The sequence below is a fragment of the Vigna umbellata genome, chromosome 1, assembly GCF_029865625.1.
Source record: "Vigna umbellata cultivar VRB3 chromosome 1, Vumbellata_1.0, whole genome shotgun sequence".
NCBI lineage: Eukaryota > Viridiplantae > Streptophyta > Magnoliopsida > Fabales > Fabaceae > Vigna > Vigna umbellata.
The window spans coordinates 39,863,340-39,878,428 of NC_142165.1; the positions used below are offsets into that span (position 1 = coordinate 39,863,340).

The following is a 15,089-nucleotide window of genomic DNA, read 5'->3' on the forward strand; positions in this document are numbered from 1 at the left end:
ATTTTATTATAAGTATTTAACCTAAGTTCTCTTTTAATAGCTTTCTCTGACATTTTTTAAAATTTATTCTTTTTTCTACGGGACGAAAACTCATGAACAGATTATTGAAAATATTTATTAGCACAGTTTACATGATCATCATCACTAAGACGAGTGTAATTAAAATTTTTCAATGGCACTACCGATGGTGAATAGAAGAATTTATTAAAAAACAAATTCTCAGATCGAATATTGCCATGCTATGCACATGGTCACCTCGTTTTAGTTGTGATAGTTTACTAATGTTTGACTCGTCTAATTCAAGTAATTATTGGCACATATATAGCAAAGAATGAAGATTAAATGACTAATAAAATGGTGAAGTCCTTCGAAGTTACATAAAATCACAACATAAAACTCGTAAGTTACATAAAATCACAACATAGAACTCGGATCGGATGCTTTTTACACTGTGGTATGTGGGTCAAAAGAATTATACGCAAGTACGATTTTCACTTCTCGTCGTAACCGTGGACTTTTTTCTGTTCGTGCTTGATTAAAAAATAGTAAAAGCTACAAAATCTATAAGGAATCTCACAACATCTGTTGCAAACTCTGGGATCTCATTATTTCCAAGCCACCGAGTCAATGTCATCCCTAGCTTGCTTGTATAATTCAAGCCTTTTGGCTATTTGATTTCTCCTTTCCATAAGGGCTGGATCTTCATCCAACATGGCACCCAATTTTTCCTTCTGCATAACAGCTCCAGTAATCAGTTATAACGTTGCTTTCGTCATATTGAAATATACATGATGCTTGCATCAAATTGCAATATACATGTTGCAACACACAAAAATAAAAACAAGTCCCTAAGTATTGAGCCTATCTCGCTTAAACAATCCTTTTGACAAATCACAAGGGAAGTAGCCAGCCAGCATTCTATTATCCCTTTTTCCTAAACCTTTGCTAACCTGTTCTATGAGCTAGTATATGCAACAATTGATATCCTCTACAACATACTTGCGTAGCTGTAGTATACATGATTTAATGATAGCCAAATTGCAATTTAAATCATTTTCATTCTTGATCTACTTTGATCCTCCTGTTATTATTTCCATTGTTTTATTCCTTCAATTTTGACTAATTAGAAATTTGCATACCTTTAATGTATTTATGTAAGTTTAGTTGAACTATAAACATAATATTCATTTAACAAACCTTAAGAAATAATTTAATTAATTAAAACATAAAAATAAAATAAAAAATAAACCATACAAAATTGAAGATTGGACCTAAATTTCTGATTTTCTAAACTTTGACGCCAAGAATTTTAGATGATTTTTTTTTAAGAGACCAACATTACAATTTAACCTAATTAAAATACAAAGCCACAGGGAGCCTAACTAACACACTGTCCAATCTTGATCATCCCCAAATTCAAAGCCAATAAGTTCTCGCGTCATACTTTTATAATTTCCAAAAACTTAATCCGACGGTATATTTGGATTCATCATACCCATTTGGTTACATGTACTTCATGATATTGACAAAAAAAAAATCATTTCGTAAGCTCATACTTGGACCAGGTTCATTAAGTTATCAATGGAAAAAACAGCATGGCATTGTAATTATATAAGTAAATTCAAACAAGCCACACGTAATTATAACTTGTGCAGATACCATGAAAATAACATAGTTAAGGAATGAGAGAAAATTGTATCTAAGATGGGAAAAATTTAACCCGAAGATAAAAAATCGTACCTCCTTCCTCCCAACTTGAACGTAAAAGTGGTTCAGCAAAGATCGCTTAGCCTCTCTGACTTGACAATGAACGACAGCCTTGGGTATGGTATTCTTAAGTGTATCGCAAACCATATTGATATAGGAACTTACATTTGTTCCTGTATCAGGCAACATAATATATAATACTCAGAATAATGACTGTATAACCATTAGATATGTAAAAGCAATCTCGAATCAAAATCCAAATTACGTGTAATCATGCCATTTAAATTTAAACCCTCCTTTCAAATATTTAAGTGAATTTCAAAGCATCTCGCTCTTTATTTTATAGGAACAAAAACTCACAAGATATGAGAGAAAAGGGATTTAGACATCTTCCCGAAAACCTAACTTTCTTGGACACAATTTTGAATATTTTAGAGTGGATAGAGTTTTGAAAAAAAATGATGGTCATTTTAGAGAAAAAAAATGGATTTTTTAATTGAAAACGACATATGCTGACCAAATATCAAAAAGAAGTTCCCACATTGCTTACAAAGATAACTTTTACTTCTGATGAAAGATGAGTCTTACACACTTCAGTAAAAAGACATGGTTTATATAAGCTTATCCATCTAACCAGTACTGTAGTCCTAGAATAATCGTATACTAAGAATTACAATATTATTCTTAAATGTTACTAAAAAGGCTTGAGGAAATTTAGGTTACCAATTTTGCGCAGGTGATTGTCAGTATAACTGTCCATATTTGGGGGACCATTCCGATTTGGATTTGGTGGTCCATTTGGATTCTTTTCTGGTTCAAAATGAATCTTCCTGAAAAACTCCACTGTTAGATAGCTAGACTCCATATCAACCAACCGTGTAACTGTCTTCCTGCTTTCTTCTCGGAATTTTTCCAGAGCTTCATTCGCAGCAGTTGCTATATCATTGGAAAGTGTTGGAAATCTTTTTAGTTCCTACATGTCATAAAAACGCCAACTGTAAAATATAATTTAATTATCTCTTCCCCTGTAATATTTCCCCATCCCAATTCACCCCTTCAGATACCAAAGTTAATAATAGAAAAACTATTCAAGGTCCTGGAACGGCACCTTACATCAGTTTTTAGCAATGACTCATACCCTTCATTATTAGCCTTCAAAGATTCATTAATTCAAGAAGGAATCCTAATAACCAACTCAGACACATGAATTAGGTGTGAGAAGAACAGGCGCATTCAACTTGCATTTCTGTTTATTTTTAAATTTTAAACTTATGACATGTCTGACATCAACTTGTGCACTGCTTTACCTCAGTTTCTGTAATTGATTTCCGTACAAGTTCCTTTAAAACAAAGTGAACCTGTATAATAGAAGAAAGCACGCAGTTCAGAAATGAAAAGAACAACATCACACACAGCAATTTAATATAAAAAAATGTAAATGAGGAAAACAGTTCCTCTTATGGAGTAACTGTTTTTATCTCATTTCAGTGACAAAAGTTAAAGGAAAAACACATGTTAAACAGCCCTCATACAGTATATAACAATAATATAAGAAACACAATTATAAATGTGATTTTTGGTACAAAAAACGTCAGAGTTTCATCATGGGAAATTATTTATTGAGAAAGGGATTCAGAAAGCAAAAACAGAATCAATGGTCATGAAATTTCAGTTTAACAACATTCCAAGTTTGTGTTGATGTGGAAGAATAGAGGACGTTCACAATAGCAGGCTTGTATATATATTCACGTGATATCAGGATTTTCATTTACTTGATTTTGTCTTCTTCACAATTACCTCCTGCTGTGATCAACACTGAGATGAATCTCTTCAGAGGTGATTTTGAAAAAGAAAAAAAGACAAAAGCGATAGAAAGCAATACAGTAGTTGTGGAGGACACCTCAGGTCTAAACAATGAGGTATTTCATGTTATATCTGGTAGTTTCATTTCATCATACCAAGGAACAGGACGACAGACTAAAACAAAATATAATAAAGTAAACAAAGTTTACAGCATCCACGGAGGCTTCAGCTGGGCCTTTGAAATAGCCTATAGATCCTTCAATGAGTCTTCGGTAACCCTGCTCTGGAGCAATTAGATGGGGCTGATACCCATCAGCTTCAGTGACAACCCTCTGGACATTTTTCAGGGAAAGATGGCGATCAAAAGGAAGCTTTTTTAAAGCAGCTGGTAACTGGTGATCAAAAACTCCGTATATCCGGTCCCCACCAGGACGACTGAAAAAGAAGTTAGTGGGCTAATCAACTAGTTGACAAGGCAAAAAACCAAAGAAAGACTCATACAATTCATTTGTTATAGAAAGAAACAAAAGTAAACAAGGAGCTAATTATGAAGCTGAATAGGAGCAGTTACCCTCCCTCCAGGTGCTCTTTAAATACTTTATCAAATGCACGACACATCTCTAAAATAGTGTAGAGTTGGGCCTACGTAAACAAGTAACACAACTTAAAACACTTAGAAATAAACCGTTTTCAAATTAAATTATTCGGCATAGGTCTCAGTTCTGACCCCTGAATCCACAGCAATTGGTCTGCCAATACGGTCCAACTCGGCATTTAGCTCGTCAATAGTTTTATTAATTAAGGCAATGATACTTGGTATTTTCTGTCTGATAACTTGCTCCAAATGCTGCGGTCATAAAAAGCAGTGAAAGAAAAAAATCATTGAAAGAATCAGAAAGCAATTGAATAAAAGTACAGTAAATTATAAAAATGTTACTGAAAATGTGTAGAATATAAAACCTGAGATAAAAGCTTAGCAAGATATTCTGATCCCATTTTATGTGCCAAATGTCCATATTCGGGACTTGTCTCAAAATATTCACGCTCCTTCCTACGAGCAGCAATCATGTCAACATTCCGATTAATATCAGCTTGTGAACGGTTCACAATTCCAACCCATGGATGCTGCAGCCTGTATTGCCTTCCCTCGAGTACCTTCACGTTTTAAATTTAAAAACTTCTGTCATTTTGCAACTAACAAGTTAAATCCAAGGAAATCAATTTAAGTTACTGAAGAACAAAACAGAAGATAGTTGCAGTTATTAAGAAATCATACATCAACCGCATTAGTTCCTTTATCCATAAGATCAAGTTTGGTAACAACACCAAACGTTCTTTCACCTGAAAAAGTACAAGGAAGAAAAGTTTGTTTTTTGGTAAATGCATGCTGACCAAGAAAGAATGAAAAACAAAACAAAACTGAATGAATCAAAATCTACCCTTGGAATTGCTTCAATATAAACAGCCATACCTGAAGGGTCAACTTCTCGAGCGATTTTTATGGCATCTGATGTGGCAATATCTTGATTTGCAGGAGAGATAGCTAAGATAATGCAATTTGGCTTCACAATTGAAGAGTTCAGTTATATTGTTAACATGAAACATTGAAGATAATTTATAAGAGCAAGAGTAGATAATAAATTTGACAGCAGTACACCCGAAAGGCAGTTCAATTTCCTTAAAATGGAACATAAATTACAGGATTCAAAATAAACGTAGACTGATTACAGGTGATGCCAATTAAACCAATGAGAAGAATATTCTTGCAGCAAAAGATAAAAGAAATTACTGGAAGGAAAACATTATTGTGAGTGAATCCTACATTAACCAAACCCACAAGATACAAGAAAGTAAAAAACCACAAGTTTCTAGCAAAAGATTACCCAGATAAATTTATTGATTACCAGAATGTAGTGTTATTTGAAGGGGTTCAAAGTGTGACGAATCATTCTTCTTCTTTAAATAAGAGTGATTCAGAAAAGTTCTTCATATCAAAGCTTATCTTACAAAATTTAAAATCATATCTCACTACTTCATTTTTCTCTTCATATCAAGAGTATAATTTACCTTTTCAACATAAGAGCGGACCATGTTTTCAATATCTTGAACAATACTCTCTTGCTGTCCCTCTTCAAAAAAGAAGAAAAACTTGGTTATACGTTTGAGGTTCTAATGAGTCCTCTCAGAATACAACTCATTGTATAAATATACTGAGAAATATATTAAGGTTTACCTACTGCAACCTTTGTCAGCCCAGGAAGATCTATGAGGGTTAAGTTTACAACTGCAAAAAATGCCACATAACTATGTCAAACAGAAAGAGGGCATTAACTATGTCTTTTATATTCATGTTGTTCAACAAGGAAGGTAAGCACTAAATGAGAAAGCCAAGTGATCTTCAATCAATCAAACAAATAAATAAATAAATACGATTTGCAAAATTATATATGTAGCAAAATGAAATATGGCAAGTAATCTTCACTTTAAAGCAATCACGGTTAACAATGATTCTCAAAATTACTATAGTAGATGTAAATAGATTAATATTAGGGTTAAATATGTTTTGACCTAGTTTAGTCCTTCAACTTAAGAAATGTGTGGATTTTATCCTTTTAATCAAATTTTATTAAGTTTATTTGACATCTCAAAGACGTTTGTTTTCATGATAGCATTTAAGTTGTTCCCACCGTTTTACACATTTCCGCTTCAATGTTACTTGAGAAACACATTTAAAACGTCAAATAAACTTAATAAAATTTGGTTAAAAGGACTAAATACACGCATTTCTACCGTTAGAGAACTAAATTGGGCTAAAGTTTCAAAGAGAAACTAATTCAATTTTCAGTAAAAAGTTAAAGGACGAAAAACATATTTAACTCTTAATATTACAATGATTTCATAAAATATAAACTTTTGCACCAAACTTATTGCAGAATTTGAAAATTCAGATTGACAACCTAACCATAGGTAAAGCTTCAATTGAAAACTCTGGCTTATAAAACAATAATGAAAATTATGCGCTGGATAATTAATTTGTAGAATCACCAGCACAAAAGGACAGGAATATTAAAGTTCAGAATTCAATCAATGCTAATGTAAAGGTTCACTTTTTAATAAATCAGAAGACTAAATCCTCCTAGTTTTGGAAGAGAAGATTCATTCAACGATATAAAAAAATGTAGCCATTCTTTAAATTATAAGCCATAAATAGTCACCACGATGAAATGAGAAATAAGATGGAAATCGTAATAAAGAGATACAGCACAACATTATAAGTTTTCAACCAATTGCTTTCAAGATCCATGCCATGTCATGCTATCAATAGAAAATAGAGGTACAAACCATTGGGAGAATAAATGCTGAGATGAATTGGAATGTTAGAAATTTGCTTTGTCTTTCCAGTTATACGATCTGTTTCGTCTGCTATTTCCTTCCTCACAGCAGCTGCATGGAAGTAAAGGATCATTGTAGAAACAATTAATCGAGACATTATGGTAGTGCAAACTCTAATTGCAGCTGTTATTTATTTGTAATCCACACACTGAACAACGGACACATAGACAAACATAATAAATCCACAAGCTCAAACTGGCCCTTGCTGTGTACACATACCACATATCACCACAACCTCACAGCCTCTATTTTTATTTCAAAGCTATACTACCATCCGAATTATTTACACTTTTATTAACACAAAATAAACTGAAAGAGGAAATTTAGATAGAAACTTCATTTACCAAAGTCAGTGAATCTCTTTCTCGGTAAGTGAAGAAACTCCGCATACTCCTGCGTCCCATTGTCTGTCTTGTGAAGTTGCAGCACTAATGGTCTCCGTGTAACAATACCTTAAAGAAAACAACAAAAAATGTCAAAAAACCATTCAGAGGCAAGGAAATAAGTTATGACCGTCCTCCACCGCTATCAATAGAGAAATACGCGACGTCTTGTAGTAAAAATAGAAAATAGTAACAACAACAAAAATAATAAATAATAATATATACCAATACATAGAGGATACCGATTTTCGTTACCATTATTCTCGCACCATTTTGACAATAACTTTTTTTGTGAAAACTGTTCTGATGATTGTTATTTCTATTTTAGTAACTATCTTTTAGTGTATTTTCACTACTACTGCAATTAATAATAGATAAATAAAAAGATCACTCCAACTAGGAGAAGCTATTTTCAGTAAACCAACATCTCAAAAAAAATCTTCATATCTTCTTATTAAAAAACAGTGACCACTTTTGCTTAATTGTTTTTGATTTCACAGTTAGTAACCAGTACTCCGCAAGGCACCATTTCTTGTAATATATATAAATATATAGTAGTAGAACTGCTTTATGAACAACATTGCTAGAGAGATCTCGTAAAGTAGCGAACGAGAGCAGAAGATGGCAAGAAAGAGAGTAAGAATCACCAGATCCACGAGGCAGAAAATCTCTTCCGACCACGCTTTCAAGCACCGACGATTTTCCCGAACTCTGATACGCCAGAAAACAAATTTGAAAAACAGAAAGAAATAAAGAGTTAGAAAGCATTGTAGTTTGAACGAAGAAAGTGTTCAGTACCTGGCCACCGACGACGGCGACGGATGGAAGAGCTTCCCAAAGCGATAAACCCTCGCCGCCGTGATCTCCTAAAACGGTGCAGGCTCGTTGGATCTTATTGATGAGACCGATCAAGCTCGTCATCGTCGCCATTTTGAAATCGGAAAATAGATCGGATCGGATCGGAAGAGCGATTGAAGAAACGAACGGAAGGAGATCTAAAGAGAGAGAGAGGTTTATGGTTTTAGATCGACGAAACGCGCTTCGGTGGATGCAGAATGTGCATCCAAAGAGATTGGAAATTCGAACGGGGAAACAACATAAACAGAAAAAGAATGGACACCAACCAAACGGTTCTTTATTTCATGCGCTGTGATGGGGCAAATGGTCACTTTACACATTCCTCTGTGGGTTAAGTAAAGGAAACGAAGTTCGTTCTAAAGTCATTTTTTGAATGTTATCGTGACATGACATTCACGCCCTCCGAATAATAAATAGTTTAGATCAAAATTTTAACATATTCTTAACTGTGTTTTCTTGCTAAAAGATTTTTTAAAAGAAACAGCGTTTTCTTGTTTTTTTAGAAGGAACCGCCTTTTCTTAAATAACTAAATTACCTACTTGGTCTTAAAAAAAATTAATTCATATCAATTTTATTGTTTAAAGATATATTTATGATGCTAGATCATTTAAGAAATAATTAATAATATTGTAGTCATGTTATATTTGAATATCTTTGGAATTTGTAAGTAAGTTCACTTACTTTTTTAATTCAGAGTACAATAATACTTAGTTGGACATGTTAATATTTTATATCAAATGCATCTATTCCACCCAAAAACAAGCTTAATATACATATTCCAAACAAGTTGATATAGGTTAAAAACTTATATTTAAATATCAATGATGACTATTTGTACCTTGTATAAATCTATTTCTACACCTTGTATGAAATATTTTTATGGTGGGAGTCACTTAAAGGAGGGATAAACGAAATTAGGGCAATTCTTCCTATAATTTCATATTTTCATCTCACACTATGCAAATATAAAATTTTCATTTTATTTTTAGAATTATGGAGTCCAAAAATAATAAATGACTTTTGAATTATACAGTCAACCAAATATAAATTCAAATATTATTTTTAAAATTTAAATCCCACAATTCAAAAGTTATTAATTTTATTTAAAAATAATTTAAATTATATAATTAAAAAGATAAAAATATATTTTTTAATTACATAATCTTAAAAACTTTTTTTCTTCTAAAAAGGAGGCCTTCAGTGTACTTCAAATTAACTTCTGATTATAGAATCATAAAATTATTTTTTATATTCAAATTACATAATTAAAAAACAATACGATAATTTTTTTCATATTAAATGCCAGGACAAAAACATAAGAAGGTACTGAAAAAAATGTCCAAAAATTTATACATTGTTCTTCCTGCACCCCATTAAATTTCTCCCTTCACCGCAAGCGAAAGGCCCGGTGTAGTTGGATCAGGCCCAATTAAACAGGCTTCAAAGCCCATTTTTCACGCTCCGTGTATCCACTGTTGAAACGCAACGCAACGAAACCACCATTGTAGTGTTCTTTTGAGCTTCACTTCCTTTCCACAGCCTGGGACCTCAATCAATGGTGACAAGAAGAAAGCTCCTGAATTTGTTATCAGCTCTAAACGTTTCTGACCTACTTCCTCATCACGCCAATGCAATTAACCGTTTGTCGAAAACCCCCAAAACCCTTAGGGTTTATTACGGAACCCAATCATCCAAACCCCCCGAATACGAGATGCCATCGGTAACATGGGGCGTGATCCAAGGTCGCAAGGAGAAGCTCGTTTCGCGAGTAATCATCTTCGACTACCTCAAGGGTTTGGGAATCATCCCCGACGAGTTGCACGACCTCGAACTTCCCTCCACCGTCGACGTCATGCGCGAGCGCGTCGAGTTTCTCCAAAAAATAGGTTTAACTGTTGACGATATCAACAATTACCCTTTGATCTTAGGTTGCAGTGTCAGAAAAAACGTGATCCCCGTGTTGGGGTACTTAGAAAAAATTGGGATTGCAAGGCCCAAGCTTGGGGGATTCGTTAAGAATTACCCGCAGGTGTTGCATGCTAGTGTCATTGTTGAGCTTGCTCCTGTTGTTAAGTTCCTCAGGGGCCTTGATGTGGAGAAAGATGATATCGGGTATGTGCTGCAGAAGTACCCTGAGCTTCTTGGGTTCAAGCTTGAGGGTACTATGAGCACTTCGGTGGCTTATCTTGTTAGTATTGGTGTGAACCCTAGAGATATCGGTCCAATGGTTACTCAGTATCCTTATTTCTTAGGTATGAGAGTTGGAACTGTGATCAAGCCCTTGATTGATTACTTGGTCGATTTAGGGCTACCGAAGAAGGTTTTGGCTAGGATGTTGGAGAAGAGAGCTTACATTCTTGGCTATGATCTGGAGGAGACTGTGAAACCAAATGTGGAATGTTTGATTAGTTTTGGTGTTAGAAGGGAGTGTTTGGCTTCGGTTATTGCTCAATATCCGCAGATTCTTGGGCTGCCTCTCAAGGCTAAGTTGTCCACGCAGCAGTACTTTTTCAGTTTGAAGCTTAAGGTTGATCCTGAAGGGTTTGCACGGGTGGTGGAGAACATGCCTCAGGTAGTTAGCCTCAACCAGCATGTGATTATGAAGCCCGTTGAATTCCTCCTTGGAAGGACTGTAACAGTGGAGGATGTGGCTAGAATGGTGATCAAGTGTCCTCAGTTGGTGGCATTGAGAGTTGAGCTGATGAAAAACAGCTATTACTTCTTTAAGAGTGAGATGGGGAGGCCATTGAAAGAGCTTGTGGAATTCCCGGAGTACTTTACTTATAGTTTGGAATCTAGAATCAAACCCAGATACCAGAGGCTCAAGAGTAAGGGGATAAGATGTTCGTTGAATTGGATGCTGAATTGTAGTGACCAGAGGTTTGAAGAGAGGTTGCAGGGTCATTACATTGAAACTGAAAGTGTAGGTCCCAGATTCTGTATGGGAGGGAAATTGGAGCTACCGGGGAATGACATAATGTCTGATGACGAAGCTGAGAGTGATGATGAAATACTATATACAAGAACTGTTTCTCTATAGCTCAGCAATTTTTTTATTTTTCTGCGGTTGGTGAAACCATTGCAAAGTATAACTGTCATCAATTGGAGGACTAATTTTATCTGTTTTGTCCCCATTTGTATTGCTAATAGATGACATATCACTTTTTCTATTCATTCATTTTTGCTTTGGAGGCAATAGTGAATTCCGAAACCCTGATATTTTGCCCTGAATATCCATGTCAATTATGTTGGTTGTTTCCTTCATGATCTAGTGATAAACTAATAGTGCCATAAAGGCAGAATTTTGAGCGCTACTATGTCTGTTAATGATATTTGTGGAAACATGGTGGATCATATAAAAGCGATAGGAACTACTTTTTTTTTGTAAATCCTTATTCCAATTCTTTACCAAGAGTGATTGATTTCTTTTATATATTATTGATCGAGATCTTTTTCAGAAACGAAGTGCCAATAATTGCATTTGAATTGCTTTCACTTCAGTCGATTCTTGGATCCTAGAGCTCAGAGGTGGCGACCTTTCAATGTTAGGGTGGGCTCTAGGCACAAAAGAAACCACATTGAATACTTTTATCGGATGGAATTTTAATCATGTGATATTTTACATTTCAGCTAATTTATTTGTTCATTTTTTAATGGAAAATGTTATTTCGACAACGTTTTTTTGACACTGTTTTGACAACGCCAGGTGTCAGCACCTAATTGGCTCAGTAATTTCAAATTAAAACAGAGAAAGGGTTACGGGGCGAGGGGTAGTTTGGGATTTGCAGGTGAAAATTTTAAGAATTGGGTTTGGCGGTTTAGGGTGGGAAGACCTTCGTTCTCTGGCTCTCTCGCTCTCTCGCTCTGACGCTCTGTCGCTCTCTCACTCTCTCGCTCTCACGGTCTCTCGCTCTGTCGCTGTCACGGTCTCTCGCTCTCTCGCTCTCGCTCTCACGGTCTCTCGCTCTCTCGCTCTCACGGTCTCTCGCTCTCTCGGTGTCCTGGTGTCTGGCTCTCTCGCTCTCACGGTCTCTCGGTCTCTCACTCTCACGGTCTCTCGCTCTCTCAGTCGTTCAATCTTTACTGTAGTACGGACGTTTATTGGTGTAAGTAAAAATGGGCGAGCCCTGACATTGTGTTTTACTCTGTGTTTTTGGTTTTCATTAAGTTGAATGATATAACTGAGTGTGGAATGTTGTCTTGTTAGGGCCGTTGCAATGGAAGGGAAAAAAGCAAGTGTAAGAAAAAAATTAAATTTTTTGTTTAGATATTATTTAATTATCTTACGGATTGTAGTTAGTAATACATTTTTATGATTTTTTTTGTAGTGGCGACTTCTTATTTCGATGGATTCATCGATCATAATTGAAATGAATCGTTTACTCCGACAGTGTCATGTGGATCGGATTAGGATGACACCATTTATGTGGTGTGTGAATATTAATAACCCTGTGGAGGTGAATTTAAAATTATTGAAGGTTATGGTTAGGAGGTGGGTTGGAAATGATAACAGTTTTAGAGTTAGTCAAAAGTTGGTGCCCTTTAGAGTTGTTGATGTGTTGATGAGCTTAGGTTTAGAAATAGGTGGTTTAGAGATTCCCTTTGATGAAGTAGTTGGTGGATTGGTTGGTGAAATGTTCCAATCAAAAACCATCAGTTTGAAGGACTTGACAAACATGTTTAATGTCATTGTTCATGATAAAAACATTGAAGTCGATGTAGTGTGTAGGTTATATATATTAGTTTGTTTGGTTGTTTTCTATTTCCCTAGGAAATCAAGGTGAGCATCACGGAATATCAGGATGGACCAAGCCATCAGTAACTTGTCCATGTTCATACTTTACAAATTTAGCATTTAATACAACTGAGAAGCTCCTCCATGGAACGCTCATTCAAGTTCAAAATCATATAATCATATCATGTCGTGTTCAACCATCATATCCTTTCATAATTATAATATCTCCATTCTGTATTTCACTCTCTTAATATTAACGTCATGCATTCTTTAATCAAATAAAATGAACTTATCACAGAACCTTTGATTTCACGTTTCTGAACAAAAGAAACGAGTCATTTATTCACTTAATATGCTTCAACTCTTGATAATTTGAAAATACTGATCTTTAGAAGAGATGAATAATACATTGAAAGATTTTAAGTGTAAAGAATCTAGATAGAACCCAAGGAATAAAACCAGTGATAAGTGTTTAGATACACCAGCAATATAATTGATTTCAGAAGAACAGCACTGGCAGTCCAAGTACGAACGTAATTTAACAATTTGGACGAACGCCAGTTATGTTCGCTCAAAATTCAATAATAGGGACGAGCGTTCAGTTTAGAAACCGAACCCCGCTTTGGAACGAACGCTAAGTCAATGACCGAGCACAATCAGAACGAACGTTGGTATAAACCGAACGTTGGGTAGGACGAACGTTTAGGTATATGACCGAACACCAGTTATGAACGAACGTTCAATATAGAAACGAACGCTCTGTAGACGAACGTTCAACAGAAGGTCGAACTTCATTTAGGACGAACGTTATTAAGGACGGACGCTCTACTTAAGGCCGAACGTCACTCATTTATAAAGTTTTAAATATTTAAATATTACTGAGCTAGACGAACGCTCAGATCATCAACTAGGGACGCTCATTCTCGGGCAGAATTCTTTCCAAATGAAAGAATTCTAGTCTAAGTAAGCTTAACTGAAAACCGAACGGTTTAAGACCGTACAGGGACGAACGTCCTTTATCAGTACAGAGACCAGATTTCTCAACTCTTAACAGAATTTTCCAGATTTCGATTTTTATGAACTTGACAACTTTCCTTTCAGATTTAATACATCAAATCATACAGATTTCAACATTTGGATCATTCCAAATATACAATCACCATACTCCATTTATACAGAATCAAATCAATATACATTTAAATCAAAAATCAGCAACAACATATATAATACAATTAAGCAGTGTTCATTCATGACAGATTCAATCGATCTAATCATTCCAACTCTATAACATTCACACATCTTTCATGCGTATCCAAAACAACATGCAAATGAACCAGAATTTATATCTCATATCAGTAAACGTTCATAAGGCTCAAATATCAGATTTCATATACATGCAACTCAGATTATAAAATCAAGCAGTATGAATTAAACATATAAGCTTCCCTTACCCGGATTGAAGTTCCAACTTGTCCTAGATGAAAATGGCTTTATCCAACTATGCTTCTATTATATTCTTGATTCTTCCAAAACAAATCTAATCAAAAATTGCAGAACTCTGAGACTACATACTTGCATGCACTAAAACTCTATTCTTCCAGAAACCTAAGAACGAAATACAGTAAGAAGGCTTACCAGATTGGATTCAGTTTCTGTTTGGTCCAAAATGGAGATCACAGCAGTACTAACATTCCTATGGTGCTGCAATTGTGATCAGAGAGGAAACGTGAGTTTTCTGATAGAGAGAAGTTAAGGATTCTTAGAGAGAAATTTGGAGAAAATGAAGAGTTTGGTTTTCTGAGAAGAAGATGAATGAGTGTGCAGGTGAAAGGGTTCTCAGAAAACTTTGGTTTTGTTAAAGTAACGTTTGCTTGAACAAACATGTCCAAGACTGACACCTGCATACTAAATTCTGATTTGTAAGTTTCTAACGTGACAAGTGGCAGGTGTGCATGTAAGGAGTGGTGCGTTTTTAATGTTGCAGAGAATGATGGTGGTTCAGTTTTCTGTGCATTGCAGAGGTGAAAATCAGAGTTGAAAGTGGGTTTTTAATTACCCGCAACAGTGACGTGGTGTGTGTGTTAGTGGTGTGATGTCAGGATTAAATTTGCTAATTATCCAGGGTCTCACATTCTCCCTAACTACAAAAATTTTCGTCCTCGAAAATTCAGAATTTACCTATGAATAAGTGTGGATATAAGTCCCTCAT

At 35.1% G+C, this 15,089-nt stretch overlaps 2 protein-coding genes across 2 annotated transcripts; one reads left to right on the forward strand and one right to left on the reverse strand.

Annotated features, from left to right (window-relative positions):
- Positions 1 to 322: 322 nt before the first annotated feature.
- LOC124841375 (phragmoplastin DRP1C) lies at positions 323 to 8,490 on the reverse strand. Its single transcript, XM_047317636.2, has 16 exons — positions 8,085 to 8,490; positions 7,934 to 7,997; positions 7,248 to 7,355; positions 6,853 to 6,954; positions 5,744 to 5,794; positions 5,578 to 5,639; positions 4,982 to 5,072; positions 4,787 to 4,851; positions 4,471 to 4,665; positions 4,238 to 4,357; positions 4,082 to 4,152; positions 3,720 to 3,945; positions 3,015 to 3,065; positions 2,431 to 2,680; positions 1,741 to 1,880; positions 323 to 731 (listed from the first exon to the last, which is right to left on the reverse strand). The coding sequence occupies exons 1-16, from the start codon at positions 8,214 to 8,216 to the stop codon at positions 606 to 608; spliced, it is 1,854 nt and encodes a 617-aa protein (XP_047173592.2). The 5' UTR covers positions 8,217 to 8,490; the 3' UTR covers positions 323 to 605.
- A 957-nt stretch (positions 8,491 to 9,447) lies between these two features.
- On the forward strand, positions 9,448 to 11,319 carry LOC124841378 (Mitochondrial transcription termination factor family protein). The gene has a single exon (XM_047317639.2). It carries the CDS (start codon positions 9,701 to 9,703, stop codon positions 11,183 to 11,185), a length of 1,485 nt encoding a protein of 494 aa, XP_047173595.1. The 5' UTR covers positions 9,448 to 9,700; the 3' UTR covers positions 11,186 to 11,319.
- The last annotated feature ends 3,770 nt before the right edge of the window (positions 11,320 to 15,089 follow it).